This window comes from Protopterus annectens, chromosome 3.part1 (genome assembly GCF_019279795.1).
Source record: "Protopterus annectens isolate FY-2018-M chromosome 3.part1, PAN1.0, whole genome shotgun sequence".
Lineage (NCBI taxonomy): Eukaryota > Metazoa > Chordata > Ceratodontiformes > Protopteridae > Protopterus > Protopterus annectens.
Genome location: NC_056732.1, coordinates 298,634,376 through 298,653,775, shown reverse-complemented (window position 1 = coordinate 298,653,775; position 19,400 = coordinate 298,634,376). Strand labels below are relative to the sequence as shown.

The 19,400-nt window shown below is 35.6% G+C and overlaps 1 protein-coding gene across 1 annotated transcript in view; it reads right to left on the bottom strand.

Annotated features, from left to right (window-relative positions):
• SLC2A13 (solute carrier family 2 member 13) overlaps nt 1-19,400 on the bottom strand; it is a 2,419,048-nt gene that overhangs the window by 2,121,769 nt on the left and 277,879 nt on the right. The window contains exon 3 of the mRNA XM_044066204.1: nt 5,661-5,866. Coding sequence (XP_043922139.1) covers nt 5,661-5,866 — 206 coding nt within the window. The remainder of the gene's footprint in view (nt 1-5,660; nt 5,867-19,400) is intronic.

Here is a 19,400-nt window from a genome sequence, read left to right as displayed (position 1 = left end):
AATGTTTTCCAACTATATTCACGTATGCATGTACATTATTGGAGTAGTAAAGAGGTACCCTTAGCTTGCCACTCATTCCTTTTTTACAATTCCCGTCCTCATTGCCGTACTTCTTAGAGAAGTATGGTTTGGCTTGGAAGTCTCCTAACTTGGTAACTTCAGCCACATTAAATCTGATTGCCTTTTCTTCATATATCCCCATTCCATAAGTTCACTTCTCACTGTGCCAACCTGTTTCTGGAAATCTTCATTGTGCACATTTAGTCTTGAGGCCCTAAATACCTGATTTTTCATAACATTTTTAAAAATATATGGTGGATGCATACTATCTTTTGAGAGCAGATGGTTCACATGACATGCTTTCCTGTATTGTTTAGTAAAAATGTTTCCTTGTTCATCCTTTTCTATGCTCACATCCATAAAATTAATCTTTTCAGTAGAATGAGTGTATATAAATCATAGAAATTATGTACTACTACTGATATATTCTACAAAAGCTTTCAACTCATAAACTGACCCTCTCCAAAGAGTAAAAAGGTCATCCACAAACCTCCTGAAAAAATAAATATCATGATAAGGGCCTTGAAGTAGAAATTCAATCTCCCAAACAGCCATTACTGCACTGGCGTAGCTATTGGCACAAGAAGCGCCCATAGCTACGCCATTGCATTGCCAATAAAACTCCTCTCCAAACAAGAAGACATTATTCTCCAAGACTATCCTGAGCAGTTCACATATCTGGATCACTTTTACTTCATCAATCTGGAACATTTCCCTTAGAAATGTATTTATACTGTTGATACCAGTCTCATTAGGAATTACTGTAAAAAGAGACACATCAAGTGTCACTAATAAAACACTTTCTACCCTTTCTTCATTCACTACACTACTATATAAATCTCTTAAAAAATGTTCAGTGTGTCTCTTAATATGTGACTTATTGTATTCAATTTGGACCTTAAAAACTTCTCAATGTATATAGATATTGGTTCCGTGCACCAATTCCTACCAGAAACTATTGATGGCATTGGAGGACAAGTGCTATTTTTATGAATCTTGGGCAGCCCCTGTATTATCAGGATAGTGGGGTGTGTTATCAAAAAATAATCAAACAATTCTTTACTAATGATGCCATTATGTAGCATTTCACTTAATACTTTCTTCACATTTGAAATCATTTGTTTGACCATATACCCTTTAATTTTCATATAGAAACAACCTGTTTATTTAAATCTGCTGAAATCATACTATTGTTCTCCGTGGAAACGAAAACTGGCTGCTGTAATTGCAAGAATCTCTCTATAGAAACACAGTATGCCAAAATGTTGTCTTTATTTGCTGAGATAACTGTAGACAGATATGTTGCTGAAGTTCTTGATTCTTTGTTGGCTTATGTCAGAAAGCTGACAAAACAAAAGATAAGAAAAAAACCTAGAGATCGCAAGGACTTTGAACTTGGCAATGTCTTTTCATGGCCAAGATTCACTGATAATATAAATGTGTTAACTAATTCACAAAATGGGCTGGCTACACTAGAACAACAGCCAACCAATGGAGTTGATAATGCTGAGGTGATTGACAGAATTACCTCATCTCAAGTCACCGCCTCTGCAATTACAGCAGCCAATAATGATTTTGTTTCTACAGAGAATAATGGTATGATAAACGAAAAGCCAAACGGCTATACAGGTAAAAACCCAGTATATAAAAAGAGAGAAAACACTATGTCTTTATTTAAACAAAGTTTCCAATTAGTGACATCATACAACTTTTGAAAATTTAAAGGCATATATGACAAGAATATTGCAAAATACGCATATGAATATAAAATATATATACAAAAATGTAAAGTATGTTCATATTTATGCATATCTAATTTAAAACAGTTATGTTTTAAATTAGATATGCATAAATATGAACATACTTTACATTTTTGTATATATATTTTATATTCATATAAAGTTGTATGATGTCACTAATTGCTTTGTCTGATGAAGAAAAGAAGGAAAGTCAAAAGTCTCCTTTTTACTTTGTTTAAATAAAGACGTTATTGTGTGGTACCCGGTATAGTGTTTTCTCTCATATAATAATGGTATGATGTCAGCAGATTTAAATAAACAGATAGAAGTCCAAGGAGACACCAGAACTAAGAGGAAAATCATTCAAGTTATGGCACAAGTGCATAAACCCTTCAATTCTGCAAATAGTCCCAGTTTTACATCTACAATTGACTCAGTTTCCAGTCTCCATTTAGGACAATACAAGCTGTCCTTTCCACTGCTGGTAAAGGAGTTGAAAGTAATGAAAGATCAACGGTCGAGGGGCAGGAGTCAAAGCAGGCAGAAGCGAAAGTTGGAAATGAATACCATGAATTCCGGGGACATCAAGAAGGCGTTTATCAATGTAAAGGAAACTTAGTCTGGAACCTCTCCAGGCATGAATTGACTGATGAGGAGTACACAGTATTGCAGAAAGGACTTTCATTCATTCCCTCCAGGTACTCTGAACTCACAGATGTGATTTTTGACATAAAAATGTTTACTAGGAATTTGATGTTAAAATTGATGTTTAAAAACTCTGAGAATGTGAAAACTAGTACTGTTGATACATTTAAAAAGCCTAGCACATATGTCCCACAGTTGAACTCAATGATTAATGCCTTTGAGAAACTACGCATTGATGACGTGTATAAGGTTGAAATGACAACTATTACAAAAGTAGTGTTAAAAGCAGATGTAATTTTACTAAGAATGAATATTTAGCATTTAAAAGCCTACAGAGTAATGACAGAATTGTTATTAGACCAGCGGACAAGGGTGGGCCAATTGTCATATTAGACACAGAATAGTACAATGAAACAATGCTTGATATGTTGAATGATGAATGTTTCTATATGAAAATTAAAGGGTCTATGGTCAAACATATGATTTCAAATGTGAGGAAAGTATTAAGTGAAATGCTACATAATGGCATCATTAGTAAAGAATTGTTTGATTATTTTTTGATAACATACCCCACTATCACGATAATACAGGGGCTGCCCAAGATTCATAAAAATAGCACTTGTCCTCCAATGCAACCAATCGTTTCCAGTAGGAAACTATATACATTAAGTATTTAAAGCCTAAATTGAATACAATAAGTCACATATTAAGAGACACTGAACATTTTTAAGAGATTTATATAGCAGTGTAGTGAATGAAGAAAGGGTAGAAAGTGTTTTATTAGTGACACGATGTCATGTCTCTTTTTACAGTAATTCCTAATGAGGCAGGTATCAACAGTATAAATACATTTCTAAGGGAAATGTTTTAGATTGATGAAGTAAAACTGCTCCAGATATGTGAACTGCTTAAGATAGTCTTGGAGAATAATGTCTTCTTGTTTGGAGAGGAGTTTTACTGGCAATGCAATGGCATAGCTATGGACATTTTAGCTATGCCAATGCAGTAAGGGCTGTGTGGGAGACTGAATTTATACTTCAAGGCTCTTATCATGATAATATATATATATTTTTTTAGGAGGTTTGTGGATGACATTTTTACTCTTTGGAGAGAGTCAGTTTATGAGTTGAAAGCTTTTGTAGAATATATCAGTAGTAGTAGTACATAATTTCTACGATTTATATATACTCTTTCTACTGAAAAGATTAATTTCTTGGATGTGAGCATAGAAAAGGATGAACAAGGAAACATTTTTGCTAAACAATTCAGGAAAGCATGTCATGTGAACCATCTGTTCTCAAAAGATAGTATGTATACACCATATATTTTAAAAATGTTATGAAAAATCTGGTATTTAGGGCCTCAAGACTAAATGTGCACAATTAAGATTTCCGGAAATAGGTTCACACAGTGAGAAGTGAACTTATGAAACAGGGATATATGAAGAACAGGCAATGAGATTTAATATGGCTGAAGTTACCAAGTTAAGAGACAACCAAGCCACACCATACTTCTCTAAGTAGTACAGCAATGAGGACGGAAATTGTAAAAAAGAATGCGTGGCAAGCTAAGGGCACCTCTTTACTACTCCAATAATGTACATACATACATGAATATAGTTGGAAAACATTGAGATATTTTGAAAACAGATAAGGATATAAGAGACTTGATAGATGTAGAACCTAACTTCTTATTTAGGAAGAATAATTCTTTGAAAAGACACTTATGCTATCCTAAAAAAGGTTAATGTAATAAGTGAAACACGAGGGACTAAACCATGTGGTAGATGTTCCTTTTGTAAGTATATAGAAACCAGCACATGTTTTGAACATCCAGATCAATAAAGGACATATAATTTCAAAGTCCATGCAATGTGTGAGAGTGAACATATAGTTTACTTTGCCAACTGTGTTGTTTGCCATCATTTTTATGTAGGGAAGACAGACAGGGCACTAAAAGAGAGAATACGTGAGCATGTTTACCATAAAACTAAGCATAATAAAGTAAGTGATCTGGCGAAACATCATAAATACTGACCCGAGTCACAACTTTAAATTTCTTGCAATAGGTAGGACCCATGAAAATATCAGGGGTGGAGATCTACGCAATGCCACGGAAGAGTTACAGGCAAAGTGGATAGTGAGGCTGAGAGCTGACTCTGGCCATGAGTTAAATGAGTATGTTCCTATAAAACCCAAATTAAGATCAAGGCCATTGTTCAGGTAACTTGTTTTCATGTAGTATGTTTGTGAAGGTGAATACTCACCTCACTGAGAAGTTAGTTCTTTGCATAATGTCAGTTTTTAAGCTGATTTACTTATAGGTCTTAAATGTAGTATTGGCTGCTTTAAATGTGTTAAATGTTTTAATTGATATGCCATGTGATTTGTTCTGTGTGTATACAAGAAAAAGGGGTTTGTTTTATCTAAATTGTAAAGACATCTGAAGAAGTGGGATAGACCTACGAAAAGCACTTGTGTTTTATTAAAACAATTTTTATACTGGAACCTAAAGCCTTTCTGAGTCCTGATGTTTCTTGTGGATATAAGCAGTTCTGTTTCACAGTTTAATGCTATCTTAGTCACTACAAATCACATTTCAGATAACATAATAGTTGAGAAAACTTAATAAAAATCAGTACGAAAATGAAGCTGAACTTTCATTGCTGACCTTCTTGTCTTTCACAAATCTTTCTGGATGAAGTCATTATTACAGCCATACTAGTGAAACACCATGACAAAATCGTGTTTATACTTTAGAGATAAGGCATTAGCTTTAAGGCAAAAAAAAAAAGTATGGCATGTCATTTCTCTTGGAAAACGCTGTTAATACAAATTTTTGCTCATGCCAGAAGCATACCTTCAGCTGATGAGTATCTAAGCAAACTATAAGTAAAGAAGTAACTCATATGATCTGTAATAATTAATACAACCATCCTTCCCCTACCACAAAACTAAGAATGTTGCATTTCTCATTCAACCATTCTTTGTAACCTCCCATACCAGCTAAAGAAACATGACACGATATAATGCAATGCATGTCATTAGTAAACAGCAGCGAGTGCCTAGTTCCAAACATTAAGAGTAAAAGCTCAATTGTTAACACCTGTTTAATGAAACCTATGCAGGGGCTATGAGGAACTCGCATATCCTGTAAAACTATAAAAAAAATACACCTGAACTCTAAATTCCAAAAATTAACAGAAAACAAACGTACTTCCTCCTTCTTTTTGTTCTTCTTCAATGCTGTTCTTGATAGTCTCATACTCCTCATCTATGTTCTGGTTTCCACGAATCTGACTCAAAACTCTACGTGCTTTCTGCGTCTTTCCTTTCTGAATAAGCCATCGTGGACTCTCAGGAAGAAATAAGAATCCAAAAAACTGTATAACGGCAGGGACAGCAGAAATACCCAGCATATACCTGAAAGGAGAACAAACAGAACACTGCCATAAGCAGATGGAACATTTTTGCATACTTCTCAATGTGTCAGATCTAGCACAGTGGGTACAGTCTATAAAATGTGTTCGTTTATAATGTAAAATTAAGTTTAAAAATAAAATTGGGTACTTTGTAGCCCACTACACTGACAATATCTCTCAGCATCTTTGCTGAAGAATTCTGCACAAAGCCAAAATAATGAGGGTCAAAGACACAACATTGTGAGCAATCGCAACTAAAAGTCAGCCATGGTGGTGAATCGGTTAGCACTGTTGCCTCACAGCAAGAGGCTCTCTGGTTCGATTCTGTGCCTTCTGTGTGGAGTCTGCATGTCCTCTCAGTGATCAACTGAACATTAAAGAGATGCAGGTAGGTGCATGAATGTGTGTGCCCTCTCTGTAGGCTGGACACCGAGCTGGTAACTCGACACCGTAAAAATCCACTGCCAATCATAATAAGACAGGTGAGCCGCTGTGGTGACCCCTAACTGGGCAAAGCCAAAAGACATTACTTTTAGTTCACCTAAAAGGATAATAGAACAATAAGTTTGACATCAACATGCTTTTTTTTTTGCATGTAAGTAGCATGAAATACTATTGCTGTGAATTGCTGACCATCCGCAATCCTCTGTGATTTACTTGAAAATCAAGAATTTTATAAGGGACAAGGCAAAAGTATGAGTCAAAATCAGGGACGTTCTGCAAAATTCTGAACAATGAGAGGTATGACACTGTCAGTTAGAGGTCTCCTGTAAAAAAGCAACACAATTAAAACAAAAAGAACTAGTCTTAAACCTGGGAAAGGAATAAGTAATAACATCTTACTGTAAAACTTAAGTATTCCTTTTTCTTGTTGGGTTTGTCAACTTTCCTTTTGTCTTACACTAGAAGAAAAAAGAGTAGGGTGTGTGTGTAAGTATGTGTTGGAGGAGCTCCCCATTCACTGTTAAGTGAGTGGCTTGATGACTTGTTTTAAAAGTATACTGGGCTATGGATAAGTCACAGCTCAGAAAGAGGATCATAATTGGGATCCTTATTAGTAAAGTGATGGGTTTGAAATTGCCACAGGTCTATCACTTTCATTAATGAATACGAGAAAATAAACTACATACAATTGAATCTTTACTCATGACCACTTTCAAGAAAACTGCACCCCTAGTTCTGTTTTTTGGTTTCTTTTCCTCTTTTTGTGTAAAGGGCTATATCTCCAAAATGGTCAGACAAAGCCTCATGAATTTTTTGGAAAATTAAAACAGAATAATTTCCTTAGATTGCACACCTAGCTTCAAAGGCAAATATTAACAGTTGGAGCTTGAATTTAAGTGAAAAACAATGATACTTTTATGTCACAATGTTTTACTTTTACACAAACTACATTTTTTCAGACATTCTATCACTTTAATACTAGCCCTGGGATTCAGTAAAATGCTCAGATATGGCTGCAATGAGAAAGACCTCATTATTAGCTGATTACTATGTCTCCAAATTAAACACTACTGCTGTCAGACAAATAAACTAACATCCTTCCTACTTGTCTATGCATCACATTAGCAAAGCACCCCCCGACACATGCATACAAGCACACATTATATTTATATATATATATATATATATATATATATATATATATATATATATATATACACACTCATCAGCAACACCCCCCCCACACACACACTCAATCACACTCGTGGAAACAGTCAGTCTTAAACACATGTACACATACATCCATACTCTCAATTCCTTATGTAAGCCACCTAGTGTGAGCACCAAGGCCGACACACATGCACACCCACACTGATGCAGCATATGGATAATTAGCATTAGACATGCCATCGGACTGACGCATTAGCATGTAGTTTCACCTTTGAGACTGATCTCCATGCTAATACCTCTCAAGGTGAAAACCTCAGAGTTAAAATCAGGAAGGCTTAGCGCAAATATGGAAACCTGCTGAGCTAAGGCTTCTGCATCGTGCTAAACCTTTTTAAATCCACAAGGTTTTATATTTATCTTTTTTATCATTTTTATTCATTAAGCAAAAAGAACTGATAGCTGTGTTATTGTTTAACTATTCTGACCTTAATTTGGCCCTGCCTACAAATATCAAAATCTAATCTCTATATTCTTTTCATATTTTTTTTTTTTTTTTTAATTTTCAGGAAGACACGCACACACATACACAAAACACATTCAATGAATTAACAGCATGAAAGATAAGCTTTTCCACTATGTGGATATCTGTTTGCATGTGTGTTTTGGCTTTTATATTTACAATGAGAAAACAACATTTCCGAGATGTATTATTTTAATTCTGATGTCATATCAGTACACAAAAGTATGATTTCAGTATTTAACTTTGCCATCTGGAACATACTTCTCAACTGTATAGATTTTTGCCTCAAAATTTTGGCCTTTTCCTCATAAAATATGTGTTTTTTGGCAAATTACTGGGATGATCTGAGGAATGAAATCACTAAATAATGACATACTTGAGATTCGGACTTCATATCCTTTAGAAAATGCATTTTAACACAAACCCTGTTATTCTGGCTAATTTCCAAGTTTATGAGAGGAATATTTAAAATCTGTCCCAATTCCTGCCCCCATTATATAAGGCTTTGTCCAGATTTCTTGGGCTAAGAGGTTGAGAGGTATGATATGGAACACAACATGCATGCTTATTGAACCAAATGACAAAATCAAGAAGTCTAACATATATCTAAATATGTTTTAATTGTACTGTGTAAATAAAAGGCATATAATAATAATATTTTGTAAATAATTCTATCCAATATCAACTATTCATATACTCAATCCAGCTCCACTGGAGATAACTATGTTGTTGTTGTGTCTTTTGGCTTTTCCCGGTAAGGGGTCGCCACAGCGTAACTCCAGTCCACAACTACTACTTTTTTGCATGTAAGTAGTATGAAATACTATTGTTGTGAACAAGGGCACCCACAGGCAGGTGCAAGGGGGTGCACTTGCACCCCCCTGGAACTGGCTGGCTGAGAAATTAATTTTATTTTAATTTATAAAAAAAAAGCTTTGTCTTTTTTAAAGGCGTTTCTCTTTAAGAATGCCATTTACATCCTGTCAAGCTGCACAGACGCAACAGGTGTTTGCGACCCGTTTTTGTCTTCTGTGCATAAGCGCTGAAACCATAGCACTTTTCAGCTGCAAAGACCGGTTGTAGGACCCAACAGTCATGCGTGCGTCGCATGAATTTTAAATATAAACGTCTTGGCAGTGCGCTGGAAGGGAATCACATCATTTCTGCCAAAGAGTCACTCACAGTTTGATACCTTTCGTCAGTTCTGCAACTCTGTGATTTCACACTTAAATGGGGTTTTTACTCCTCCACCGAACTTACTGCAGAATGAAATATTTGAGCAAGCTCTTGGTAACTTTGGGTAAGTCAGCATTATACAGTTTTTCTGTATAAATAAATAACCGGCCTCCTTACTACCAGTAATGTACTAGGAATGCTAGCTTTGGTCGTTTTGTGTGGTAATTACAGTTTTGTCTACGTGACAGGCAATGCGTTTACTGTGTTACCACTATTAATTTGATGAAATAGTTTGTTAAATGGCAAGCAGGTATAGTCCATGAGTTAATCTGACTAAAATAACCTTATACTAGTGAATTTGTGAACATGGAAGGTAAAGCGGAGGATACTGGGATGCTAAGAAATAAAATGTTTATGAGTGATGGAGCAGCAGATAAACGAATACATTCTAGTGTTCATTGTGTTCTCTTTGTGTTTGGGGTTTTTGGAAGGTGCAGTAGACCATATTACGCTAAATCATTGGTTTACTTTGCGAAACTGTCCCTGAATGTGCATCAGTATTGCGTTTTGTCCGTTATAACATTTTTGATGAAATAATGAGGTTTGCAGTCCCTAAATCCTACCACATATCACACTAACGCACTTCTTATTAGTCAAAAATGCGTATCACCAAAAAGTATCTTATCCTTTTAACTTTATGAGTGAATAGTATCAGGGTTTAAAAGGTGGCCCTGATTTGGGCCTTTGTCTCTGATTCTTGAGGTGAGAGAGCAGGACCCATGGTTGGAGCTGTGTCTGTGTTTATTTTAGTATGAAGGGAGAAAATTTCCTGGGGAGAAGAGTGAAGCAATTTAAATCATAACATACTACTGAAATTTTCTGAAGTTTGTGTGCTAATTTGCTTGCTGTTAATGTTATGCCTTAATTAACGTTATATTGGTGCAAAATGGATGCATATTCATTTTAAAAGTCTATCAGGTGATTTGTTTGCATTTAAAGACATTTCTTGAGCTTTATCAACGTGTGCACCTATGAGCAGTTGTTATGGTCTTACTTTTTCCCTGTACGTTGGCGTTTTTCTTTAAGTGCTTTTTATAAAAGAAATGTTTTGAAAACTGTGATTCACTAGCTATTAAATTAATTTAAGGAGTTGTTAATTTATTTTGTGCTGTGCAGGACATTGTGTATGCTTCTTATATGTTGAAATTGTTCACTTTTTTGTGTTTTGTGATGGGGAAAGTTACTGCACATATGCACTTTAGTTTGTTCTAAATATGTGTGTCACTATTGATGTTAAGAAGTCGAGACTAGATGAAACACAAGAAAATTCTGTAAAATAGCAGAATAGAATTCCAGAACTAGTGAAGCCCTGAAACAAGAGTGTGACATCCTAAAATGATCACACATTGGGCATGTGTTTTGTGAGATCCATAGGTACTGTCCTAGCACTGATACCTCAGCCACACCTATTGTAAGTGTAAAAATGGCTGTAAAATATAATTCATTTTGTAATGTGTAATTCACTGAGGTGTTTAAGAATTAAAGGCTGTATATTATGTTTTATAGTGCATAATGAGCTTTATAGTGTGGGTTGCATGATAGAATCATGCATGCATTACTGTTAATATTTACATTTGGTAAGCAGCGGAGTGGACTGAATTTTGGAGGACATTATGCCTGCAACTGTTTGCCTTGTATTAAGTATGTGTTCATTATAGTATATTCATGCAGGCATGGAATGTGGGGTAATTTCAGAGACTGGTTTCTGTCTCTCTTTTTTGTAACCAATAATTGCAAACAGCTGATGATGAATTATTAGGATTTGATACTTGCCTGACACTGGGTGCTGTCTAGGCAGTGGAAGAAAGCTTAGGTGTACTTCCTCTCCTTCTCTATAGGGGACTAATCTTAAATCCTTGGCTGTTTTTTAAAAACGAGTCCAGCTTTTGTTTTTTGGTGTGGGGGGGGGGTAGATAAATGGAACTCCACACAGGTGAGTTCTGTGAAAACGTAAAGTGCAAAAATGAATGCATTTATAATCTTGAAGTAAAGTGAACAAAATCAAAGTCAGGTGCCATAAATCGCCACTGTATTTAAAGTCCTTCAGCTCATGTTTTTGACACGGCACAATACATGAACACCAACTACCCTTATTTCATTTGCAGGACTCTCTTCTGTGGATGTCCCACTTCGTAAGTGGGACAAAAGACTAGCAGTATCCAGCCTCCGTGAAGAGATCAAATTACTTCCAGAAGTAATTTCAAGTCTGAACCAAGGGTAACGCTACCAAAACTCTCTTCTGCCAAATTTAGTATAGGACTATTCCAAAAGAAGTCTTTGCTGAGGGAAAATTTTACATCGCTTTCCCATTTCCGCATCTGCTGATGGGTCTCATTTAGCAGACATTGGCATCAAAGTAATTCATTCATGGAACCTATTCTGACAGACTAGTCACTCTTTACAAAAAATATCCTGCTACATCTATATATACTACCAGGGACACTGTTACATTAGAAAAAGGTGAATTGTCATAAGTTTTATGTACTGTTTAATATTTTGGGGATAAAAGGAATTAAGATCTAGTAAAATAACTTTTGGTGGACTACAAAAGGTATCAAATGATGTGACTATTACTATGCTGATTCAGAAGGACCTCCTTTATAGGAAGCTAGTTTGTTACAAAATCAAATTGTCTCTCTAGTGGTAGAAGTTACCAGCTGAAATAAAAGAAAGCATAATGGCACACCAATCATCCCTGATACTGGAATGCATAGGAAAACACCAATTACATTCAATGGCTTTCTTTAATCTAAAATATTTTAAACTTTATTTTTAAGTTGATAGTAAAGTAGGCAATTAGCTGTTGAATTTGAAGGAAAGTAAGCTTTAATTAGGAAACCTGTTCAGGCAGGTTTAATATGTGGTTTGTTGGCATCCCTGAACCATTGGATAACACTAACTCTCCTCACGAGATGGCTCAGGATTTTTTTGAAAGTTTAGATAATAGATATAAACCAAGACGACATGCTGAATAATGCTGGAGCGATAGATTCCTGTCCCAGAGACTTCCTATACTCTGGAACAAGCTACCTATCTATATCAAACAAAGCTCCTCATTAGCACTCTTCAAGAAAAATCTTGATGACTGGATGGGAAATGGGCAAATCATCTCTGTGGCTCTGCTCGACAGGGGGACAGGAAAATAATTTTCTTGGGTGGTGAAAGCCAGGGCACCTTTTTGGCTAGGCTTGTATAGGCCCTAGGGTTGATAGCCTAGTACTTACCTAAGAACCTAAGTATGTTTATCCTGGTTGTAGAAAGTCAGTGGACTTTGATGGGCTCTCCTCAAACGGGTAGTGTTTGTGACAGATGCTAACACTCGTCTCTGCTCCTACTTCTGTCTGCTGTCATACTAAAAAGTTTAGTAACTCCCTCCGTGACTTAACCTGTTTGGATGTGCTTGAAATATCCTAAACTCTGCGGGTTAACATGTGGTTGTGTATGCCATCATGCTAAACAGCCACAGGAGCAGGGATTGGGGGAGCAGTGTCCCCACCTTGGAATGGATGTTTTGATATTGAGATTCAAACATAGTTGAGAGTTAAAACTAGTTTCCCTTGCATTCTTCCTTACTTTAGGTACATACAGTTCCATGATCATAAAGTAACACTCAGCAGTGTGTTTTTAAGAACTTCTTAATCCTGTAACACATAGCCCAGCAGTGGTTATCTGCTCTGATGGCCAGTAAGAATTAATAGTTTGATTAAGCTTGGTGTTTTGATAGAAACTGAAATACAGAGAAAGAAAACTTGCAGACCAAATGCATTGCTAAGAACTTCCCATTTTGATATAAGTTGTCACTTTAGTAGACCAGAGTTTAGGTGGAAGTGTGATTGTTGCAGATTTCTGCCCCATATTCCTACTGAGCTTTTCTCCCGGGCTTCCACTGAAAGAGATTTTGCACAGTTGGACTATCGGTTAACAAATGCCAAATAAATAAAAAGGATTGAAGTTGCTAAATAATAACAGACATTTGAGTTTTAAATGTCATATCCTTTAGAAAAATGCATACTAACACAAATCCTGTTATTCTACTATTATTATGTTCATTAGAGCAATATTTATAATCCGTCCCTATTTATTTTAGGCTTTGTCCAGATTTCTTGCAGTAAGAGGTTGAGATGTGCATGTGTGAGAGTGAAATGCCCTATTTAGAGTTAGCAGGTGGAATTTATTTTCACATACAATTTCAAGGAATTGTGAGCTTCAAGGGAAGAGATGTTTACTGTTCATGCGAAGTCTGCTTAAAATGTGCAACTGTTTTGTTTAGCAAATGGTATCACTGTTGTGGTATAGAATTTCAAAACTGTCTTAGTAGCACAGCAGGTAGCATGCTTACATCTTGATGTAGAGGGCTGTAGGTTCTACTCCCACCACATGTAGATTTGTATTTTAAGGGGGTGGAGTGCTGCAGTCCTGAGTATGTCCTCCTTTGGATGAGATGCCTAGTAACTATGAACCTGTGTTTCCTCTTGCCACTTATTCCTATTGCAATATACAAGCTTAGCATTTTTTTTAAATGTAACATAGGCAAGTTATTGTTTAAGGGCAGTAGGCACTGAATTTGTAGATGAAACACTGAAATATAAAGCTGTTTTCTAGCAACAACCTTTCCATTAGTTTCATATCTCTTTAATGTGAAATTATTCAGATGACTTTTACTTCTGCAGAGATTGTGCATATTGACTGATATTGGTAGATTGCAATGATAGACTTTTAAGTGGCCTTTTATGGTTGAAATGTTCTGAATTGGGCAATTTGTCGTCATTTATTGGTTCATATGTTTTCTTTCATTGCTTAATGGAAAAAATGTTCAAAACTATAAAACACACTCAAGTGGTGCTGTATTAACAAGGGATATAATTCAGTTATTGTATATTATAATTAATACAATCAGGAAGGTGAATCAAAGCAGTTATGCATGGTTCTGAAATGTGTGCAAGGGGCCTATGATTTGAAAACAGTCCAAATGTAAACTTAACCTGCCATTGGCCAGATGCATTTTCTTTGAATGTGGGTTTAAATGCTGTTTCAGTGCATGCAAGTTTCAAAGGTAGGGAAGTTTTAATGCTAAGTCTGTTTTCATTGTAAGACTATTGCTTTGTTTAAGTTTAGCAAATGTCTATCAGTGTTTGTGCTATAAAACAGGAGGTTACTAAGCTATTGGCCCTGAGGCCCTAAAATTTGAAATAAAAGTTGAAAATTAAAACCATCTGTAATCATTGTAGAAGTAATGCATAAAACAGTATGCACACAGAGTTTTGAACAGTGTTTATGGCAACCGGGGAGAAATAGCCAAGTAATGGGATACTGGAATGACTGCGTGTGTGTGTTGGGGGGGGGGGATTTGAAGGGGGTGGGGTTGGGGGCAGTGCTTTGATGTGGGTGGGGTTGGGGGCGGTGCTTCGGGTTTGCACCCCCCTGCAAAAAATCCTGCGGGCTCCCTTGGTTGTGAATTGCTGACCATCCGCAATCCTCCGTGATTTACTTGAAAATCAAGAATTTTATAAGGGACAAGGCAAAAGTATGAGTCAAAATCAGGGACGTTCTGCAAAATTCTGAACAATGAGAGGTATGACACTGTGTCAGTTAGAGGTCTCCTGTAAAAAAGCAACACAATTAAAACAAAAAGAACTAGTCTTAAACCTGGGAAAGGAATAAGTAATAACATCTTACTGTAAAACTTAAGTATTCCTTTTTCTTGTTGAGTTTGTCAACTTTCCTTTTGTCTTACACTAGAAGAAACGAGTAGGGTGTGTGTGTAAGTGTGTGTTGGAGGAGCTCCCCATTCACTGTTAAGTGAGTGGCTTGATGACTTGTTTTAAAAGTATACTGGGCTATGGATAAGTCACAGCTCAGAAAGAGGATCATAATTGGGATCCTTATTAGTAAAGTGATGGGTTTGAAATTGCCACAGGTCTATCACTTTCATTAATGAATACGAGAAAATAAACTACATACAATTGAATCTTTACTCATGACCACTTTCAGGAAAACTGCACCCCTAGTTCTGTTTTTTGGTTTCTTTTCCTCTTTTTGTGTAAAGAGCTATATCTCCAAAATGGTCAGACAGAGCCTCATGAATTTTTTGGAAAATTAAAACATTATAATTTCCTCAGATTGCACACCTAGCTTCAAAGGCAAATATTAACAGTTGGAGCTTGAATTTAAGTGAAAAACAATGATACTTTTATGTCACAATGTTTTACTTTTACACAAACTACATTCTTTCAGACATTCTATCACTTTAATACCAGCCCTGGGATTCAGTAAAATGCTCAGATATGGCTGCAATGAGAAAGGCCTCATTATCAGCTGATTACTATGTCTCCAAATTAAACACTGCTGCTGTCGGACGAATAAACTAACATCCTTCCTACTTGTCTATGCATCACATTAGCAAAGCACCCTCGACACATGCATATGCATACAAGCACACATTATATTTATATAGATATATATATATATATATATATATATATATATATATATATATATACACACACACACACACACTCATCCGCAACACCCCCCACACACACACTCAATCACACTCGTGGAAACAGTCAGTCTTAAACACATGTACACATACATCCATACTCTCAATTCCTTATGTAAGCCACCTAGTGTGAGCACCCAGGCCGACACACATGCACACCCCACACTGATGCAGCATATGGATAATTAGCATTAGACATGCCATCGGACTGACGCATTAGCATGTAGTTTCACCATTGAGACTGATCTCCATGCTAATACCTCTCAAGGTGAAAACCTCAGAGTTAAAATCAGGAAGGCTTAGCGCAAATATAGAAACCTGCTGAGCTAGGGCTTCTGCATCATGCTAAACCTTTTTAAATCCATAAGGTTTTATATTTATCTTTTTTATCATTTTTATTCATTAAGCAAAAAGAACTGATAGCTGTGTTATTGTTTAACTATTCTGACCTTAATTTGGCCCTGCCTACAAATGTCAAAATCTAATCTCTATATTCTTTTCATATTTTTTTTTTTTTTTTTAATTTTCAGGAAGACACGCACACACATACACAAAACACATTCAATGAATTAACAGCATGAAAGATAAGTTTTTCCACTATGTGGATATCTGTTTGCATGTGTGTTTTGGCTTTTATATTTACAATGAGAAAACAACATTTCTGAGATGTATTATTTTCATTCTGATGTCATATCAGTACACAAAAGTATGACTTCAGTATTTAACTTTGCCATCTGGAACATACTTCTCAACTGTATAGATTTTTGCCTCAAAATTTTGGCCTTTTCCTCATAAAATATGTGTTTTTTGGCAAATTACTGGGATGATCTGAGGAATGAAATCACTAAATAATGACATACTTGAGATTCAGACTTCATATCCTTTAGAAAATGCATTTTAACACAAACCACGTTATTCTGGCTAATTTCCAAGTTTATGAGAGGAATATTTAAAATCTGTCCCAATTCCTGTGCCCCCCCCACCATTATATAAGGCTTTGTCCAGATTTCTTGGGCTAAGAGGTTGAGAGGTATGATATGGAACACAACATGCATGCTTATTGAACCAAATGACAAAATCAAGAAGTCGAACATATATCTAAATATGTTTTAATTGTACTGTGTAAATAAAAGGCATATAATAATAATATTTTGTAAATAATTCTATCCAATATCAACTATTCATATACTCAGTCCAGCTCCACTGGAGATAACTATGTTGTTGTTGTGTCTTTTGGCTTTTCCCGGTAAGGGGTCGCCACAGCGGAACTCCAGTCCACTAATGATTGGCAGTAGATTTTTACGTGCCGAGTTGCCAGCCCTGACGCACAACCTTCAACAAAGGTACTCCCATTCACGCATGTCTCCACACAGAAGATGCTCTAGCTGAGAATTGAACAGGACAACGTCTTACTGTGAGGTGACAACGCTATCGCAGCACCACCACCGCAGCAACTATAGTCACTTTAAATACACCTTTCAACACCCATTCTTATAAAATGACTAGTACTTTTTAAAAATTGGTTTCACCTTTACATTCTGTTTTTCCACATCTATATTACTCTGTTCTAATCAATATGTAAATATCAGAGTAGGGTACAAGTTGCCATAAATGTCTGCCACATATAACTATTTCTGTTTTTAAGACTTTGTTAAATGTATCAATGTAATTCTGCAGCTTTTCTTCCCAAGCCTATGCTGAGAAGGGGTTCAATGCCAGTTGGACTTTTCCACAAAAATAGTCAAATAAATATGTTGGCCTACCAGATAACCCTACTAATTTATGACATTTCTGAAGCAGTTTGAAATGTTCCATCAAAATTCTATGAATGATGTCATGGTACACTGCTATGGACTACACTTATTAATTGCCATTATATGCAAAGATATGTACACACAATTTTATCTTTTCAGCTAAGAGTGTTTTGGGGGCTAGCACATTTTCAGTGACAAAAAAGTTTTTTTTGAAGAAATATATACTGTGTTTACTTCTGATGTAGTTGACTCCATACAGACATTCTACATATTCCCTATCATGAATAAAAGTTATACTTCTGTTCCTAAAAGAAACAGAAGATAATAAATATTTGCAAACTTCATGCAGTACCAGTGTGTAGGAGGGGATACTTTAATAATGTATTGATGGTTTAAGTAAAACTTTTTTGGGAATTACTCTTGGACCCTTAAGTATATACTACATGTCCAATTTCCATTCAACATTTATGAGCTTAAATGCAACTCAAAACTGATGCTGGCTTGGTCATACTACCATGGTTAGTACAAGAGAGTCAAAACACATACTTTTTTATAAACAATCACTTCTGTGGAATTGGATATGTACTGTATATTGATATGTTTATCTATGCAAATGTGTGAGTATATAAGTGTGTGTGGGTCTGCATTTATATATATATGTGTGTGTATGTATATAGACACACACATATACATACATCTATACACTCATAAATAAATATTATATACACACACAACACATAAATTAATGATAGACAGATACACATGGGTTATGTACTTTTGAGCAAACTGATCAAATGTTGACATCTGTTTGCTTGACACCATTTGGTAGATAGTGACAGTTGACGTTTATAAGACTGACAATCCCCAGGTAGGGAAGTATGCTTTTTGTTCAAGGATTGTGCAATCTCAGAACTTGGAATATATATATATATATATATATATATATATATATATATATATATATATATATATATATATATATAAAGAGTTTGGATGCTCCAGCCCCACTTCATGGGGATGCAGGTGGGCATGCCACCTTGCAAATACCCTTGTTTTTGGTTTTGCTTGCTTCAAGGTTAATCTTTGGAGCATGCACAGTACATGTCAATGTTCCATGTTTTGACATTTATGTCAGCTTTACAGACTTCAATATTTTGTCCATTCAATGTAGAGTACTACATCTATGCATGTATGTATATGTATACATACATATATACATATATATATATATATATATATATATATATATATATATACACACACACACACACATGGTTCCCCTTTAGAAGGTCAAACCGCTGAAATCTCTAAAGTCATATGGCCAAAGCCATATGCTCGAATTTCAGAAGCTCAACCTTCTGAAAGGGAATGTAAAAAAAAAAAAATCACAAAACAATGTTTCTGCAGGGGGGCAAGCCCCCCCCACCCCCTGCTACTTATTTATTCTAACTGAGAAACACTACAGCAGAAAGGAAATCTCCGTTCTGCTGTATGCCGATCTCCATTCAGAAGATCGAGCTTCTGAAATTTCGATCATATGGTCTCAACCATATGACTTTTGAGATTTCAGCGGTTTGACCTTCTAAAGGGGAGCCATATATATATATATATATATATATATATATATACACACACACACACACACACACACGCACAAATATATATATATTATATATACACACACACCTATATATATATATATATATATATATATATATATATATATATATATATATATATATATATATATACACACACACATATAGTATATATCCATTTGTCCATGTTGAGGAGTCACAGCTGACTACTTTGATGACTATGTGCGACTGACCACCATCCAAGGAGTTTATTAAGCAATATGAGGGCAAGGAAATCGATTGCCAGACCTTTTGCTACATACATATATTTTTTG